The 20,205-nt window shown below is 41.7% G+C and overlaps 1 protein-coding gene across 1 annotated transcript in view; it reads left to right on the top strand.

The window, feature by feature from the left end:
- Nucleotides 1-2,955: 2,955 nt before the first annotated feature.
- LOC139393199 (ras association domain-containing protein 8-like) overlaps nucleotides 2,956-20,205 on the top strand; it is a 28,392-nt gene continuing 11,142 nt past the window's right edge. Inside the window, exons 1-2 of the mRNA XM_071141634.1 lie at nucleotides 2,956-3,185; nucleotides 19,584-19,757. Coding sequence (XP_070997735.1) covers nucleotides 19,622-19,757 — 136 coding nt within the window. The 5' untranslated portion in view covers nucleotides 2,956-3,185; nucleotides 19,584-19,621. The remainder of the gene's footprint in view (nucleotides 3,186-19,583; nucleotides 19,758-20,205) is intronic.

Here is a 20,205-nt window from a genome sequence, read left to right as displayed (position 1 = left end):
AGTTCTTATAGCCTTTGGCCGTACCCTTATCCTATTCCGCCTCTGTTCCTCTGGTGATGTAGAGGTTAATCCAGGCCCTGCAGTGCCTAGCTCCACTCCCATTCCCCAGGTGCTCTCATTTGTTGACTTCTGTAACCGTAAAAGCCTTGGTTACATGCATGCTAACATTAGAATCCTCCTCCCTAAGTTTGTTGTATTCACTGCTTTAGCACACTCTGCCAACCCAGATGTCCTAGCCTTGTCTGAATCCTAGCTTAGGAAGACCACCAAAAACCCTGAAATGTTCATCCCTAACTATAACATTTTCCAACAAGATAGATCTGCCAAAGGGGGCGGAGTTAGCCTGCAGAGTTCTGTTTTACTATCCAGGTCTGTGCCCAAACAATTTGAGCTTCTACTTTTAAAAATCCACCATTCCAGAAACAAGTCTCTCACCGTTGCCGCTTGCTATAGACCGCCTTCTGCCACCAGCTGTGCCCTGGACACCATATGTGAATTTATTCCCCCCCATCTATCTTCAGAGCTCGTGCTGTTAGGTGACCTTAACTGGGACATGCTTAACACCCCGGCCATCCAACAATCTAGGCTTGATGCCCTCAATCTCACACAAATTATAATTGAACCTACCAGGTACAACCCCAAATCCGTAAACTCGGGCACCCTCATAGACATCATCATAACCAACCTGCCCTCCAAATACACCTTTGCTGTCTTCAACCAGGATCTCAGCAATCACTGCCTCATTGCCTGCATCCGTAATGGGTCTGTGGTCAAACGACCACCCCTCATCACTGTCAAATGCTTCCTAAAACTCTTCAGCAAGCAGGCCTTTCTAATCGACCTGGCCCGTGTATCCTGGAAGGATATTGACCTAATTCCGTCAGTAGAGGATGCCTCCTGATTATTCTTTAAACGTGCTTTCCTCACCATCTTAAATAAGCATGCCCCATTCAAAAAATGTAGAACCAGGAAGAGGTATAGCCCTTGGTTCACTCCAGACCTGACTGCCCTTGACCAGCACAAAAACATCCTATGGCGTATTGTATTAGCATCGAATAGCAACTTTTCAGGGAAGCTAGGAACCAATATACATACACAGGCAGTTAGGAAAGCGAAGGCTAGCTTTTTCAAACAGAAATTTGCACCCTGTAGCACAAACTCCAAAAAGTTTTGGGACACTGTAAAGTCCATGGAGAATAAGAGCACCGCCTCCCAGCTGCCCACTGCACTGTGGCTAGGAAACTGTCACCACCGATAAATCCACGATAATTGAGAATTTCAAGAAGCATTTTTCTATGACTGGCCATGCTTTCTACCTGGCCACCCCTACCCTGGTCAACAGCCCTGCACCCCCCACAGCACCTTGCCCAAGCCTCCCCCATTTCTCCTTCAACCAAATCCAGATAGCTGATGTTCTGAAAGAGCAAGTAAAACTAAACGCATGCTCTTCAACCGATCGCTGTCGCACCCTGACGGTTCTGACTTAGAATATGTGGACAATTACAAATATCTAGGTGTCTGGTTAGACTGTAAACTCTCCTTCCAGACTCACATTAAGCATCTCCAATCCAAAATTAAATCTAGAATCAGCTTCCTATTTCGCAACAAAGCATCCTTCACTCATGCTGCCAAACATACCCTCGTAAAACTGACTATCCTGCCGATCCTTGACTTCGATGATGCCATTGACAAAATAGCCTCCAACACTCTACTCAACAAATTGGATGCAGTCTATCACAGTGCCATCCGTTTTGTCACCAAAGCCCCATATACTACCCACCACTGCGACCTGTATGCTCTCGTTGGCTGGCTCTCGCTTCATATTCGTTGCCAAACCCACTGGCTCCAGGTCATCTATAGGGCTTTGCTAGGTAAAGCACCGCCTTATCTCAGCTTACTGGTCACCATAGCAGCACCCACCCGTAGCACGGGCTCCAGTAGGTATATATCACTGGTCACCCCCAAAGCCAATTCCTACTTTGGCTGCCTTTCCTTCCAGTTCTCTTCTGCCAATGACTGGAACGAATTGCAAAAATCACTGAAGCTGGAGACTCATCTCCCTCACTAGCTTTAAGCACCAGCTGTTAGAGCAGCTCACAGATCACTGCACCTGTACATAGCCCAGCTGTAAATAGCCTATCCAACTACCTCATCCCCATACTGTTATTTTTTTCCCTTTTTTTTCTCCTTTGCACCCCAATATCTCTATTTGCACATTCATCTTCTGCACATCTATCACTCCAGTGTTTAACTTCTAAATTGTAATTATTTCGCCGCTATGGCCTATTTATTTCCTTACCTCCCTTATCTCACCTCATTTGCAAACACTGTATATATACTTTTTCTATTGTGTTATTGACTGTATGTTTGTTTATTCCATGTGTAACTCTGTGTTGTTGTTTGTGTCGCACTGCTTTGCTTTATCTTGGCCAGGTTGCAGTTGTAAATGAGAACTTGTTCTCAACTAGCCTACCTGGTTAAATAAAATATAAAAAATAAAATAAAGTTCAACATGTGCATAACACATGTTGTAGGCATAATGTGCTTGATTAAAACAAAACTTACAAACCTCACTTATAGTTGACTAAATATAGCTTAATATTGTATTAGAGCGTTGGGCCAGTAACGAAAGGTTGCTGGATCGAATCCCTGAGCTGAAAATCTGTCGTTCTGCCCCTGAGCAAGGTGGTCACCCACTGTTCCCAGGGCGCCTAAGACGTGGATGTCAATTAATGCAGCCCCACCCACCTCTCTGATTCAGAGGGGTTGGGCTAAATGCAGAAGACACATTTCAGTTGAACAACTGACAAGGTATCCCCCTTTCCCTTTTATAATGTATTTTTTTAATTATACGAGGGACCTTTATTGTGAAGGCTGAAGGAATTTACCCGGAAGGGATACATACTCCGCGGTCCCCTTACAGTTGCCAACATTACACAAAAAGGAGCTGGAATCAGATGTCCTACAACGGATTGCACAGTAAACACGCGTGGATATGCAGAGCGCAAACTTTAATTAGGTAGCCTATTTGCACAATATATAAACCTTTGGATTATGCAATAAAATAAACTGCCGAGAACAATTATATGTCACCGGATTGAATGTCTGAGGGAATTCAGAGTGGGACCAGAGAAAGAGGGGAGCTTCTCATACACTTTTAGCCGGAGGACTGCGGCTGGAAAGAGGTAAATGGATTTTGCTATAGGCGCAGCCAATGCTTAACACTGTACTGCGAAGACCGCTCGTGATTCCAGCTCCTGCGAAGGCTACTTCGCAGTACAGCGTTAAGAGCAAAAAAAGAGCCCACCATAACTCAAGTATGATGGTGCTTATAGCTGGAAATGTAAAATGATCTGTGGTACAGCCAATGCATTTTCATTCTCACTAAATTAATTAATCTATGTTATTTCTACCAAGAGAAATACACCCAGATACATTTTGTTTAGCCTCAAATATTAAGTTTGGGTTCCAAAAAAAGAGTGATCATATAAAAAAAATACTGCCAGATGGGATTAGGGACATTTCCCCTAATTTAATAGCCTATGGATGTAGGGCCCCCTTGAGTAGGCTATGTGACCTAAACAAATCACTGGACTATCTGGACTGGTTGCAGAGAGAATACCTTGCCACTTTGAATGTCAATAGAATTTGGATTAATAAGAAAAAGTGCGTGTGTGTGTGTGTTGTCACTACTGTAACTCGCTTGTCAACAGGAACTGAAAATAACTACAAATATATTAAACATTGGTGAGCAATTTCTTAATAAATGTGTATCCAACAACTAGAAATATTGTGTAATGCTCCATCCCATGTGAAAGTTGTGTGTGACACAAGGGGCTGGATTCAATCAAACCTGTCATCATGTTCATGCAATAGGCTTTTTCAATGACTGTACTGTACCATAACTTGAAGCATCTGTGTTGAAAATAATCTACAGTGCCTTCACAAAGTATTCACACCCCCTTGACTGGTCCACATTTTGTTGTGACAGCCTGAATTTAAAATTGATTAATTTGAGATTGTGTGTCACTGGCCAATGCGCAATACCCCATAATGTCAGGGGAATTATGTTTTTAGAAATAAAAAAATGCAAAGCTGAAATGTCTTGAGTCAGCAGTAAAAATGTGTTGCATGGACTCACTCTGTGTGTGATAATAGTGGTTATCATGATTTTTGAATGATTACCTCACCTCTCTGTACCCCACACATACAATTATCTGTAAGGACCCTCAGTTGAGAAGTGAATTTCAAACACAGATTCAACCACAAAGAACAGGGAGGTGTTCCCAATGCCTCACAAAGAGCACGTAATGGTAGAGGGGTAATAATAAAAAAGCAAACATTAAATATCCCTTTGATCATGGTGAAGTTTTTATTTAAACTTTTTGGATGGTGTATCAATACACCCAGTCACTACAAAGATGCATGTGTCCTTCCTAACTCAGCTGCCGGAGAGGAAGGAAACCATGAGGCCTGTGATAGAAAACTGAGGATGGTTCAAACATTACTCCACAATATTAACCTAAATGACAGAGTGGAAAAAAGGAAGCCTCTACAGAATACAAATATTCAAAAACATGCATCCTGTTTGCAATAAAGTACTAAAGTAAAACTGCAAAAAATGTGGAAAATAACTGAACTTTATGTCCTGAATAGAAAGTGTTATGTTTTGGGCAAATCCAACACATCAGGAAGTACCACTCTTCATATTTTCAAGCATGGTGTTGGCTGCATCATGTTATGGGTATGCTTGTCATCGGCAAGGAATAGGGAGTTTTTTAGGATATAAAAATAAATAACGGAATAGAGCTAAGCTCAACCAGGTTTTCCTCTAGGATTTTGCCTAAGTCTGCTTTCCACCAGACACTGTGGGACAAATTCATGTATCAGCAGGACAATAACCTAAAACACAACGCCAAATATACACTGGTTGTTTACTAAGATGACATTGAATGTTCCTGCGGGGCCTAGTTACAGATTTGACATAAATCGTCTTGAAATTCTATGGGAAGACTTGAAAATTGCTGTCTAGCAATGATCAACAACCAACTTGACAGAACTTGAAGAATATTGTACAATTGAGGTTTGCAAAGCTCTTAGAGAAAGACTAAATTGTAATCGCTGCCAAAGGTGACTCCACAAAGTATTGACTCTGCTGTGAATACTTACATAAATGTTTTATTTCATTTTCAATACATTTGCAAAAATGTCTAAAAACATGCATTATGGGGTATTGTGTGTAGATGGGTGAAAAAACAACAATTTGATCAATTCTGAACTCAGTTTGTAACACAACAAAATGTGGAATAAGTCAAGGGGTGTGAATACTTTCTGGAGGCACTGTAGCCTTTCTGTCTTTGACCCCTAATATTCTGAACCTATTTTATAGATCTATTGATTTCTTTCAATTCTTATTTACAATGACGGCCTACCCCAGATGACGCTGGGCCAATTGACTCAGGGGTGTGAATACTTATGTAAATGAGATATTCCTGTATTTAATTTTCAATGAATTTGCAAACATAATAGTGTAGAAGAAGGTGAGGGGGAAAAATCTATTTAATCCATTTTGAATTCAGGCTGTATCACATCAAAGTGTGGAATAAGTCAATTGGTATGAATACTTCTGAAGGCACCTATTTTATGTGACAGTGGTGAAAAAACACAAGCATAAGTGCTTGTTTGAATTGAACCTTCCGTCTCATTTATTTGTTTGAGGTGGCAGTTATGTTTTCTGCTGACTGTTTGTCTAACAAGTTGGAGTCTGTCCCTATTGAGCTTCTTGCCAAGGACATTTAGAGTAGCACTTTATTACATGGTACATAAGTTACCAGGTATTTACTGAAAAGTTACAGGGTACCATGGTAATCACCCAATGCAATAACCAATGAATTGTTTGTTTCTTTGGAATTCATTTGAACAGGTAACACTAGGCACCATTAGATACCATGCCATGTTGTTACCAGTTATTTACCAAAAAGTACACATTGTTACTACATATATACATACCGGTAATTTCCATATTAAAGCAGTGGAAATAATAGGCGTATCGTAAAATAAAGAGCCACTGAAAATAGAACTACAAGTTGTAAAAGGGACAGCAGAAGTTTCAGAAAAAGCAAACACATCTTTTCAAATTGTTGCTGTTTGCTCTTACGATTTAAAACAGTCCAGAGGGCCTCCTGAGTGGCGCAGTGATCTAAGGCACTGCATCACACTGCTAGCTGTGCCACAAGATATTCTGGGTTTGAGTCCAGGCTCTGTCGCAGCCGGCCGCGACCGGGAGACCCATGCGCACAATTGGCCCAGGGTCATTCAGATTAGAGGAGGGTTTGCCCGGCAGGGATGTCCTTGTCCCATCGCGCACTAGCGACTCCTGTGGCGGGCCAGGCGCAGTGCACGCTGACACGGTCACCAGATGCACGGTGTTTCCTCCGACACATTGGTGCGGCTGGCTTCCGGGTTATGTGGGCATTGTGTCAAGAAGCAGTGAGGCTTGGTTGGGTTGTGTTCCAGAGGATGCACGGCTCTCGACCTTTGCCTCTCCCGAGTCCATATGGGAGTTGCAGTGATGAGACAAGACTGTAACTATCAATTGGATATCACGAAATTGAGGAGAAAAATGAGTAAAAGTTAATCAAATAAATCAATCAAAAAATGTCATAAAATACTCCAATATATTTTGGTTTGGTTATTTTGCCCTTCAAGTGAACAACCAGCTACTGGATGATTTACATGGTATGACAATGTGCAATCAAACACAGACAATCCACTGAACTCAAGCAGACTACTGTAAGTACCAACACGTGTTTGTACTGTCACTGACAAACTTCCATGCACTTTTCTCCTCACATCAATACACTGTCTGTGTATGGGGCTGTGTTAGTCGTGAATTTACATTGTGTAATGTTCCAAGGCTCTTTTAGGATTGATGCTAATCTGTGAGGTAAAGGACTGTGAAACTGCTTGTAGCACAGCCGGTGAACAACACAAACACAGGTTTTATGGAATCCCTGTTAATGGTGACACCTGATGAGTGGCATCACAGGAAATGAGGCATTGTTCTTGTTATACAGGTGGATTTGCTGAATGTTATCAGCAGTGATTAAATATTCCAGTTTGCCATTAAAATACTGGGAAGAGGTGAACAGAGGCATACAGTACCGCTGGAATGAAACAACACTAGAAAACGTCCTTTACTAAACCTAAAAGAGCAGACCAGCTTTGGGGATGAAGTACTTTTTATACTGTCTTTTAGCTAACACAAATTTTAATTATCAGAGGGTCAAGCATCTTTGAGGGATTACTAGGGTTGTACAGTGGGTGGGGCAGAAACGGTTGTTTTCAGGCAGCTTCAGACATCAAGAGAGACCAGTATTTACTCCCCTGCACTGTAGGCCTCCTCTTACCCCTGTGGGGAGACTGAGCATGTTTCTCCAGAGTCGTGGATCTTATTTCATTGCTAGAGTATATACACTGGGCTGTAATTACAGGTGGCCTACCAGGACCCACAGTTGGAATTAAAGTTCATCCTTGAAATAAACCAAAGGAATGAGGACTACTTTTTAACCACATACATGGAAAATGTGACAAAAACACATTTACTTGAAGTACAGTGCAGATGCAAAGTTTGGTAACAGAATGACTGTTTGTGCTGTCTGTCTGTGCCGTCATTCTGTTACCAAACATGGCATCGGCACTGTTCTTCAAGTAAATGTGTTTTTGTAAAATGTTCTGTGAAATTGTTAAAAGTAATCCTTGTGCATAGAATTGTATGTTTTGTTTAACTTTGCAATCATTGGTTTTTGTTTGGCATACATTTTAAAGTGAAAATTGCACATGGGCTAAAACTCTACTCTGTCGAGCATAGTTGGGGGGGTTTTGGAAGGTTGCACATGTTTAGGGCTCATGGTTTTTGGATGAAACAAATTTTTTTAAAGGTAGATTTAAGTAGATTTAACAAGTGACATCAATAAGGGATCATAGCTTTCACCTGTATTCACCTGGTCAGTCTATGTAATGGAAAGAGCAGGTGTTCCTAATGTTTCGTACATTCCATTAACTATTGAGCGCCTTGTTATACCAGTTACCAGGACTATTGAGAACCCAGATGAACTTGTGAAAACACATGACAGATTGCACGCTGTGGCTTGTTTACTACTACTTGGCTTTCTCCGCCCCTGTTGTTAACCCTGTAAGAGGAGCTTATGTTATCAGCGTATTGCTCTCCCCAAGCTGCTTACGTTCAACCTTTTGAGTCTCCACATTTTCTCACTAGGAGCGATGCAGTGGAAGATGATTAGGTGCGCCATCCTGAGTGATGGGAGTTTAAGCATGTGACCAACAGAGTGAGCAGATTTAGCCATGTGTCTTAGTTCACTATTCGTTAAGGTTGGCCTTAGAACTGGAAAAGGCGGCTGTGCATTTATAAAAAAAAATGTTATGAACCAAACATGCAGATTCAAACATCTATTTTGTTTTTACGCTGGTATTGTCATCAGTAGTGGAAGATATGGGTTTGATAATGTCTGCCGACTACAGTAGACCACCAGACTGTTGTAGAAGTCGCAGCATCAGTTGAAGGCACATTTTGTGTTTTAATTTGAAGATTCTTCATATCGTGTCCTGTTGAACTACCCCTGGCCTCCTGAAATTTGAGATTCATTCGAAGCTGCAGTCTTTCCCTTCAATTACTCCATGAGGCACTAATCCTGCAACCCCCCCCTTCAGAGCAGACTAAGTTAGATCTTGACAGCCACACTTGGTCATGTGGGACTCTACCATGTGTCTCTTCTTTTGTACTGAACCCTTCCAAAACACAAGGTTCTAAGCATGTACTGAACCCTTCCAAAACAAGGTTCTAAGCATGTACTGAACCCTTCCAAAACAAGGTTCTAAGCATGTAGTGAACCCTTCCAAAACACAAGGTTCTAAGCATGTAGTGAACCCTTCCAAAACAAGGTTCTAAGCATGTAGTGAACCCTTCCAAAACACAAGGTTCTAAGCATGTACTGAACCCTTCCAAAACAAGGTTCTAAGCATGTACTGAACCCTTCCAAAACAAGGTTCTAAGCATGTACTGAACCCTTCCAAAACACAAGGTTCTAAGCATGTACTGAACCCTTCCAAAACAAGGTTCTAAGCATGTACTGAACCCTTCCAAAACACAAGATTCTAAGCATGTACTGAACCCTTCCAAAACACAAGGTTCTAAGCATGTGCTTTGGTTATAATTTGAGGCAAATCTTCCATTATTCAGGTAAAGTCATCTAGTAAATCTGGCCAAGCAAGACTAGCCAGTACCACCACCCTGTCAGTCCAACTATGCAACACTTGAGTGAGCTCATTCACGCATCCTGTGATCTTTCAAGAAAAGGCCTACTAGGAAAGGTCATTTATTTTTGGAACTCTTAAAGCCTATATAATGGAATTGATTTGAAAGTTAATCTTGTCCAACTATAGATTAACAGCCAAGTGCTAGAATTTTTCTAGGAGCAGCATTAGCTCAGTCATTTCCAGCACTGAATGAGATCAAGAAAATAGATTCTCGCTGTGCTCAGTGAGTCACCACAACGGCGCAGTAAATTATTGCCTCATTAACCTCTCTGTGAATTTAAATGAACTTCTCTGAACTGAGTGTAAGGCTACCAATCTACTAGTAATAATAATATCCCCTGATTCTAACAAAACTGACATCTCTCTGTATGGCAAAGTGCATATTGTTTCCTTTTTTTTCTCCTCTCACTATGAATTCTTGCCTGCCTTCATTATAAACTGAACCTCTAAACTCTGATGACAGTGAGGCATTTGGAAATACTGATCAGACTGGCTGATTCGGTCCAAAGGAGCTGAATTCCTTTCTCCCTTCCTCCATCGGTCTTAAAGGGCACCAGAGAGACCAAAACTGTCTGTTTGGTGACTGACTAAGCTGAAGCTCCCTGTTTATAGAAGTAAAAACAAAATTCACTGCTGGAAAGGTAAGTCTAGGCTCAAGTTTCAGGTATTGTGAGTAAGAAATGTCAGTCACGTGTTGTAACAAGTGTTGAAAACACCCAGTTTGAGACATTTTGGGAAATCTTTGTGATATAATTCCAGGCAAGACCATCCTAGGAACTCCTCTGCAGAGTGGGACAAGTCTGTGGTCCTTGTGCTGAGGGGCTTACCTGTGCAAATCTCACCTGTTGAATATGGCATGTCTTGTGAAGAATGCAATGGTTGGGGATGGAGATATTGTACAAATAACTGATGATGCCGACTGCCAATCAGCAATACTATCCATTTTATTTCCAGTACAGCACCCTAACATCAATTGTCTGTTTAGGCCTTCTTCTCGCTATGGTGGAATGAGTCAGGCATTTTACACGTTTCAATTCCAAACCATCTTTGCTTCAAAATGAAATATCACTTTATCCAAGGGATATGTTGAGGTAAAATCTTGACATTTCCAGTTTTTCACACTTGAACGACTAGCCGCCCACTTTGACATTTCTATTAGCTGTTTCAAAAGGACAGAGTTCCCCTGGCTTGGTTTCTGAAGCATGAAGGCATCGTCACCATACCAACATACCAAATACAGGCAAAAAATGTCAGCACAATTAGGCTGATAAACTCTCTGCAATGGAGAGCTTGTAAATCTAGAATCCTTAGTTGCTACAGCCATTTTTGGACTTCTAAATGAAAGATATACAGTGCCTTCAGAAAGTATTCACACCCTTTGACTTTTTCCACATTGTTGTGTTACAGCCTGAATTTAACATTTATTCCATTTAGATTTTGTGTCACTGGCCTACATATAATGGTGAAGTTATTAATTACACTTTGGATGGTGCATAAATACACCCAGTCACGACAAAGATACAGGTGTCCTTTCTAACTCAGTTGCTGGAGAGGAAGGAAACCGCTCAGCGATTTCACCATGAGGGCAATGGTTTCTTTAATACAGCTACAGAGTTTAATGAGTGTGATCAGAAAAAACTGAGGATGGATCAAAACATTGTAGTTACTCCGCAGTCAGTAGTGGTGTGTGGGTAAACATTTTTTTTAACCTTTTATTTAACTAGGCAAGTCAGTTAAGAACACATTCTTATTTTCAATGATGGCCTAGGAACACTGGGTTAACTGCCTGTTCAGGGGAAGAACAACATATTTTTACCTTGTCAGCTCGGTGATACGATCTTGCAACCTTTCGGTTACTAGTCCAACGCTCTAACCACTAGGCTACCTGCCACCCCAAATCACTGGGGAAGCCAATAATTGTGTTTGCTTTTAAATCTGTTCGGCCTATATCACGGTCGCAAGGCATATGAACTAAGGCCCAGACAATAAGAAGACACAGGTAGAATAAATTAAACCTCACCTTCGTTTCATCATAAAACCGGGGAGCAACCTCTGTCTGGTGAAGTCCACAAAGCATATTGCATGTAAAAAACAGTTGCATGGTCAAGCAAGTTGTTTCCGAAATTTTCAGACTACTTAACAACTATTGATTTAGAACCATGGAGAGTTACCGCAAGTTACAAAGAAAACAGGAGCTGCCTCCACTATTCCAGCACCATTTCAACTTCAACATCATCAAATCACCTCTGCTTAGTCTAATACAGTGACAACTAAAAGATACTAAAAACTATTTAATCCAATCAACATAAGATAAATATGATGTGGTTGTCCATGGTTCAGATTTTTTTTGTGTGTGCAAGCATGCAAGTAGAAAAAACATGTTGACTCACCCTACTTGTAGAGAAACACCAGTACCATCCTCCTCTCTGTCATACAGTACATGCTTTTATTTTTTGGTTGTCCTAGGCTACCTTGCTAAAATGCTTGCTTGCTAGACTAACTTCCTTTTATGGGCAATGTTAGCTTGTTAACATTAGCCTTCTACATCTAGTTTCATATTGAACTTCCATCCTCTCAGTCCAGGGGCACAATGTATACATTTATGGTTGGCTCAGAATCGCCATTATAATCATTGGCCAGTATGGAGAATTAAGTAAAACCACAAGTCCAAATTCCTACCTCCATCCATGGCTAATTTAGGAAAATAACGCAAGATGCAACAATTAAAGTTGTTTCTGTCAATGACGAATTTATCTCGATGTGATACTCTTTCACATAGAACCCTTTTCCACCCTCTGTATATATAGAGAGACAATATAGAGAGACAAAATATACATTATTTTATGTTCTTTTCTAGGTACATTTTTGGGGGAATCCTGACTTCCCTTGGCATCCATGAATACATGCCACTGTCCACAATACTAACTTAATTGACATTGAAAATAAGGAAATATTTCAAAACATGCATCCTGTTTGGAAAAAAAGGCAGTACATTTATACTGCAATTAACTATATGTCCTGAATTCAAAGTGTAATGTTTGGGGCAAATCCAATACAACACATTACTGAGTACCATTCTCCATATTTTCAAGCATAGTGGTGACTGCATCATGTTATGGGTTGCTTGTAATTGTTAAGGACAGGTGGTCAGTCCTTGCATCCTTAACTCTATGAATTTGAGAGTGGTTACATTTGTCCAGGCCCATCCCTCAGCTTTTTACCAAAACCGAGGCGGTGTGTCACTTTGTTTCAACTGCGAATTCCAGCTTTAAGAGGGCTCTGTTTGGCCCCCTTAAAAAAAATACTCACACCAAGACCCCACCAAGCCAGCCCAGGCATCATTAACATGGCTTCTGTTTTTATTGTCTGTTGCTGTGGCTGTGTTTTTGTCTGTGATTATGCAAATGTGTCTGTGATGTAGGCCAGAGTCAGTGTGTGTGATGAGTATGTAACTGTGACGGTCATCAATTGCTGACGTGGGGTAAAAATGCTGAATGATGTCATTGTGTTCAATGTCATCCACTGCACCACTTTTCCTCTCCTGTATTGTTAAAAAAAATATATATTACCCAGACAAAACCTGCACTGAGGAACTCTCTTACCTCGAGCTTTGATAGAGTTTATGCTTATCCACAGTCTAGTCCACTCCACTCTGACCATATTGTAGAAAAAATGTGAAGTGACAGAAAAACATGGATTATTTCCTAATTGCCAGTGAATGTTTGTTCTTTCCCAGGGCTGAGCCAACCAATCCGGTCAGCGTTGTTGGGGCCTTACAAATCTAGGGGCCAGTTGCCATGGCGGGATATTGTTTTCATCTAGTCATGCCAGCACTGCCCATGTGGGCGGTCCCCTCGTCAGCATGCTTCTTTGTTTGTGTACCACTTGTTAGAACAACCCCCCTCCTCTGTGAACAAATCCTTGGACCCTTTAAAGTTCTCTCCGTAGTGCATTGGTCTATTACTCAGGTTCGTCTTTGGTTTTACCAGTGGAAAATCTGGAACTATATCTGTATTTTATCAACTGTTCTTTCAATGGATTAGTATTTGGATTTCCTATTTACTAAAGAAATAACTCAACTTAATAACAGGCAACATCATGCTAAAGAGCAATTTATTATGTGGCTCAACCACACCAACTTCTATTCTCACATTTTCTCTCCTGCGAAGCTTTGCAAAACAGCCAACCTTTTACTCTTCTGTGAGCTTACTGTGCAGTAGAGTCCTTCCCCTCCCCCTGCCTTTGGGGCATGGAGAGAATGCAGGTTGAATAGAGGGCCAGGCTAAAGGGAACCCTATGTTTAGCTCCAGGTTTTCAGTGGAGGCCAGGCCAGACGGCCACCCTTCTTGGGTAAACTGTAGATACTGTAGCCCCTCAGCTGTCAGGGAAAGCAGGCTTCAGCCATGTGCTCAGACCCTGAGCAGGGATCCACCAAAGACCAAGGAGACCTGCCATCTTTTGGTCATCGTGCTTCACAATCTCTTGCCTAAACTGGCTCCATGATTTAGTTATAGTCAAGGTAGGTCTGTACAGAAGAAAAGTCCAGATTTCCCCACTCCTGACTGAAAGTGAATTTGGTACCACCAGAATTGAGGTATTAAGGAAAACACACTATCAAATGTTTTATGCATGTACGTATACTAATTTGTCTGTGAAGCATTCAAACACTGCAAGTAGGCTAAATGACGCTCAAGGGCTCAAGTTTCTCCACTGCCTATTCTGAGGCTGTGCTTGCATCTGGTTGCCTAATGCCTTATGCACTAAGTGATAATCTTACGATGGAAGGGCGAATGACTTCAGCACAAATATTCTCATAGATGTGTCCATACCATGTCCTGTTGGTAAATAGAAACACACAATATTGTGTGTATGTGGTCTTTGTTAGTTCAACTCTGGTCAAAACTATGATGGAGTGTCAATTGGCATTAAGACAGAAACAGTAGTACTGTGTTTGATTAGCAATGTTGTGTCATCCATTACAGCGTATTTTCCACATTGATGATAATTGATTATGTATTTCATTGTTTCATAACATCTATTAAGGCACTAGGCATCCAAATTTACATCAATATTTTGATGAAAGACAGATGTTTTCTGCAAAGCCAATTTCAAGAGTTCTGAGTCAGATGACATTTATACATGATCCACCAAAGAACCATGACTGTTGATATTCATCCCAAGCAAATACTTTGGCATTGAAGAAATAACTTTGATCTAAGTGCAAATTCATACATTTTGTAGTCCCTGTTGTAACGGTTTTGACTTGAGGTTATTATTTATAGGGGTGCCAGGTAGGTTGTGCCTACCAGAGAAAACATTGGTTTCTCCTTTTGGTTTGGGAGGGAATGAGTCCCACCTGGCCCGTCAAGTCTACACCAATATAAAGGACTTATGTAAAAGTCAGGATGGAAATAAACTTTTCATAAACCCTTAAAACATTGGAAAGAACTTCAAAAACAACTATATTATTTTGCGTGGGTTGTATTACCAACATAAATGATTACACACACATATAATATAACACAATGAGTTCTGGTTCCTCCAGAAATGTCCTGTACCTCGGGCCTAAAGAGTCCAGCCCGGTAAAGGAGTTCAGGGAACTCAAGTGACCTTTGTCACGCAATGTTTGTCCGTTCATTCAAATGTAGCGTAAATCCAGTATTAAATCATACAATCAATATAACAATTATTTTACCACAGAACTTTAAAGCATATCAACTCTTACTAAGTCCTCAACTACAACTAACTACATAAATCATCACAGTATATATCACATCAAAACAAATGAAATACCGTATACAAAAAGATTGTAGTCAGTCAGACAATCCAATCCGCTAACAGATCTCCAGCGGAGAAAGGCCACGAAGAACAGAGGTGTAGTCCACGGACGCAAAGAGTGGATCCGATCCTGGGTAAAACTCTATTAGGCTACAAAACAAACGGAATAGAGAAGCTTCGGAACTGAGGGTTGAACACATCCTCATTCACGTCTCCATCACAACCCCACTTTTGCGCAGCTGATGCTGGCTATTTAATTGGGAATTACAGGGAAAACGCCCTATTGGAAGGAGAAGCACTATTTAATTGGGGATTGAAGGGGAAGCGCCCTATTGGAAGGAGAAGCACTGAGACGGTTCAGAAAAATGCAGGGCCCTCACACTGTGTATGGGTGCTGATGTGAGTGTGAGCCTTACAGGATGAAGTAACAGGCAAAATTACCAAAGGGGACCAACATTTGCACCCAGAGGGGGCCCCAGGACCGAGTTTGAAAAATCCTCTCCTATTACTGCTACAGTCAATATTGGCAGTCAGCCAATTCCATAGAATCAGAGCATATACAACAAATATATATACAGCACCAGTCAAAAGTTTGGACACCTACTCATTCAAGGGTTTTTCTTTATTTGTACTATTTTCTACATTGTAGAATAATAGTGAAGACATCAAAACTGTGAAATAACACATATGGAATTCCATATGTGCAGACTGTCAGCTTTAATTTGAGAGCATTTGAATCCATATTGGGTGAACAGTTTAGAAATGACAGCACTTTTTGTACATAGTCCCATTTTAGGGGAGCAAAAGTATTGTGACAAATTCACTTATGTGTATTAAAGTAGTAGAAAGTTAAGTATTTGTTCCCATATTCATAGCACACAATGACTGCATCAAACTTGTGACTCTACACATTTGTTGGATACATTTGCTCTTTGTTTTGGGTTTTAAAAATGTCCCCCAACATGTCCAACCCCCCCACCCCCTCCCCACCAATATGTACACCACAATTTCGCTCCCTTGTGAAGTGATGACATCCTTCATCCTTAGTAGTCAAACTTCTTTTTCCATCAAGGCTCTCAGTTGAAGAAGGGTGGTTTCAGTTCAACTTAACACGTGACAGATGTTGAATAGAGGATGGAGAGAGAATCTCACAGGGAGCTCCTCAGTCTGACACCCAGCCCCTGCCTTCAGAGGTCCTGTGGTCAAGATTCTATACCCCAATCCATATTTCTCAGTATTCCACAAAGGGTATTTTTTTTATGATCTTATCAAATGTTTGAGGAATGGAATTTATTAGATTGTAAAACCACCAAACCTCTACATTGTATCATATAATCCCATATATTTACACCTCTGCCACCCAAAATATAATTTCCATGTGAACGTTTACTACCTGGTAGTCTGCACCTCACTCTCCTACCCTTGGGCTGTGTGCAGCATGGGAATGGCCCTATTAACAGCCAGTTACCAGGCGGCTCTGGCCTGGAGATTCTGCAGTAACTGTCTACAGGGAGTCCAAAGGCCTGTATACGTAGCGTGGTGCCCCTGAATGGCTAGCTAAATCAGGGAAGGCCTCAATAACCAGAGGCGTCTCGGAGGGATACCCGCGGCAAGATGGTGTCGAATCAGAGGGAACGTGACAGGGAATTGTTGTGAGGCTGTGATGTGATGAAGATGCTTAAAGAGGCAAGGGAGCTGTTGCCGCCTCACGTGTCATTAGGGAGTTAAGGATCAGAAAGTAGATAATGGGACGAAACGGGAAAACGTATGGCCGTTCCGAGAGAGGGATAAAAAATGACGCTTAAACTCCGGGCATCTGTGTTTTCCCAGGCCCGGGAGGCTGGTGGTTCAGAGCTGCACTGTTGCATCTGCCTGATGCCTTGCCAGGTCTGTAATGAGTGCCTTTCAGCTAAGGTGATTGTGTCAGCAGTTTAAAGGGTTCCTCATGCAAGCGACCAGAGAAAGCTTTCCCGTAGGCATTACCAAATATAACCGCCATCTTCAGATAGGGCCTTCGAGACAGACCGACAGACACTGCATTAAACCCATTATTCCAATGATTAAATGTGTACCTCGAAACCAGAAACTGCAACTGAACTTCTGCTGAAGTTTCTTCTTCGTCCTTGGTAGTAGCTACAGAGGGACTCCTGAACTAGTTTAAAAGTGCATATAGTGCAGCAACAGATTCCTAATTGTTGAGAGTGCGGTTTTGATTTCTAAGCTTTTTTCTATCCATGTAACCCCCATCAGTTTGGAAATTCAATGCTCTGATTCTATGGGATTGGCTGGCTGCCAATATTGACTGTAGCAGTAATGGGAGAGGAATATGACAAGTAAATAAGACACTAGAGCAGGGTTTCTCAAACTTGGTCCTGGGGCCCAACCCTGGGTGCACGTTTTGCTTTTTTCCCCAGCACTACCCAGCTGATTCAATAACAACTCATCATCAAGCTTTGATTATTGGAATCAGCTGTGAAGTGCAAGTGTAAAAATTAAAATGTGCACCCAGGTGGAGGGGGCCCCAGGACCAAGTTTAGGAAACCCTGCACCAGAGTAGGTGTGTTATTGTGATTATTGGCACAGCTGCAATGTGGTCAAAGATACGAAGCGATGTTGAGTGGTTTAATTCATATCAATGAACTGGCATCTTCTTTGCTGTCTCATCTCAGTTGTAGTCATCAAGAAAGTTGCAATTTCCCAGAACCTCTGATTTGTACATTTTTAAGCTTACTGAGCAAGATGGATAATTTAGCATTGTTTGTGAGTGTCTGTATTTCAGTGTTTGTGTGTGTGCATTTTGGAATACAGTGAACTCACAGAGCTATATACAGTGTGGCAAAAAAGTATTTAGTCAGCCACCAATTGTGCAAGTTCTCCCACTTAAAAAGATGAGAGAGGCCTGTAATTTTCATAATAGGTACACTTCAACTATGACAGACAAAATGAGAAAAAAATTCCAGAAAATCACATTATAGGATTTTAATGAATTTATTTGCAAATTATGGTAGAAAATAAGTATTTGGTCAATAACAAAAGTTTATCTCAATACTTTGTTATATACCCTTTGTTGGCAATGACAGAGGTCAAACGTTTTCTGTAAGTCTTCACAAGGTTTTCACACACGGTTGTTGGTATTTTGGCCTATTCCTCCATGCAGATCTCCTCTAGAGCAGTGATGTTTTGGGGCTGTTGCTGGGCAACACAGACTTTCAACTCCCTCCAAAGATGTTCTATGGGGTTGAGATCTGGAGACTGGCTAGGCCACTCCAGGACCTTGCAATGCTTCTTACGAAGCCACTCCTTCGTTGCCCGGGCGGTGTGTTTGGGATCATTGTCATGCTGAAAGACCCAGCCATGTTTCATCTTCAATGCCCTTGCTGATGGAAGGAGGTTTTCACTCTAAATCTTACGATACATGGCCCCATTCATTCTTTCCTTTACACGGATCAGTCGTCCTGGTCCCTTTGCAGAAAAACAGCCCCAAAGCATGATGTTTCCACCCCCATGCTTCACAGTAGGTATGGTGTTCTTTGGATGCAACTCAGCATTCTTTGTCCTCCAAACACGACAAGTCGGGTTTTTACCAAAAAGTTATATTTTGGTTTCATCTGACCATATGACATTCTCCCAGTCTTCTTCTGGATCATCCAAATGCTCTCTAGCAAACTTCAGACGGGCCTGGACATGTACTGGCTTAAGCAGGGGGACACGTCTGGCACTGCAGGGTTTGAGTCCCTGGCGGCGTAGTGTGTTACTGATGGTAGGCTTTGTTACTTTGGTCCCAACTCTCTGCAGGTCATTCACTAGGTCCCCCCCGTGTGGTTCTGGGATTTTTGCTCACCGTTCTTGTGATCATTTTGACCCCACGGGGTGAGATCTTGCGTGGAGCCCCAGATCGAAGGAGATTATCAGTGGTCTTGTATGTCTTCCATTTCCTAATAATTGCTCCCACAGTTGATTTTTCTTCAAACCAAGCTGCTTACCTATTGCAGATTCAGTCTTCCCAGCCTGGTGCAGGTCTACAATTTTGTTTCTGGTGTCCTTTGACAGCTCTTTGGTCTTGCCCATAGTGGAGTTTGGAGTGTGACTGTTTGAGGTTGTGGACAGGTGTCTTTTATACTATTAACAAGTTCAAACAGGTGCCATTAATACAGGTAATGAGTAGAGGACAGAGGAGCCTCTTAAAGAATAAGTTACAGGTCTGTGAGAGCCAGAAATCTTGCTTGTTTGTAGGTGACCAAATACTTATTTTCCACCATAATTTGCAAATAAATTCATTAAAAATCTTACCTTGTGATTTTCTGGATTTTTTTTCTCATTTTGTCTGTCATAGTTGAAGTGTACCTATGATGACAATTACAGGCCTCTCATCTTTTTAAGTGGGAGAACTTGCACAATTGGTGGCTGACTAAATACTTTTTTGCCCCACTGTAGCAAACCCAGCATTTGACAGTCTCTCTGTTCTATAGAATGCTGGAGAGATCCTGTGTAGCGCCCCCTTGTGTGGATGAGGAATGACGACGCCCCTTCGATGAGAGCCATGGAGCTGAAAGTGTGGGTGGATGGAGTGCAGCGGATCGTATGTGGCGTCACAGAGCTCACCACGTGCCAGGAGGTGGTCATCGCCCTGGCCCAGGCCATTGGTGAGTCAATCCATCCTGCAATATTGTCCAAAACTCAAGGGATAAATTCAAAGGATAAATTGAAAATAAGATTAAACTATAGTGAACTACTGTACCCCTTTTAATTAAGCCTTACCACACTTCGTGTGAGAATGAATCCTTTTGCAGGACACACATCCACAGAGCATGCAGCATATTTGACAGTCCGTCTCTGAGAGATGCTAAAGATGGTGGAGAGCACCAAGATTAGAGTTGACTGGGAGTGAACGGCGATTGTGAGAATCAAGATGAGAGTTGACTGGGAGTGAACGGAGATTGTGAGAATCAAGATGCGAGATGACTGGGAGTTGATCACGAGAATGTGAGAATCAAGATTAGAGTTGACTGGGAGTGAACAGAGATTGTGAGAATCAAGATGAACTGTGTTGGGATGATTCGTAGATGTGATTGAGATGCTCGCTGAGGAGAA

The sequence above is a fragment of the Oncorhynchus clarkii genome, chromosome 33, assembly GCF_045791955.1.
Source record: "Oncorhynchus clarkii lewisi isolate Uvic-CL-2024 chromosome 33, UVic_Ocla_1.0, whole genome shotgun sequence".
NCBI classification, from domain to species: Eukaryota; Metazoa; Chordata; class Actinopteri; order Salmoniformes; family Salmonidae; genus Oncorhynchus; species Oncorhynchus clarkii.
This window is presented reverse-complemented; position numbering and strand designations above follow the sequence as displayed.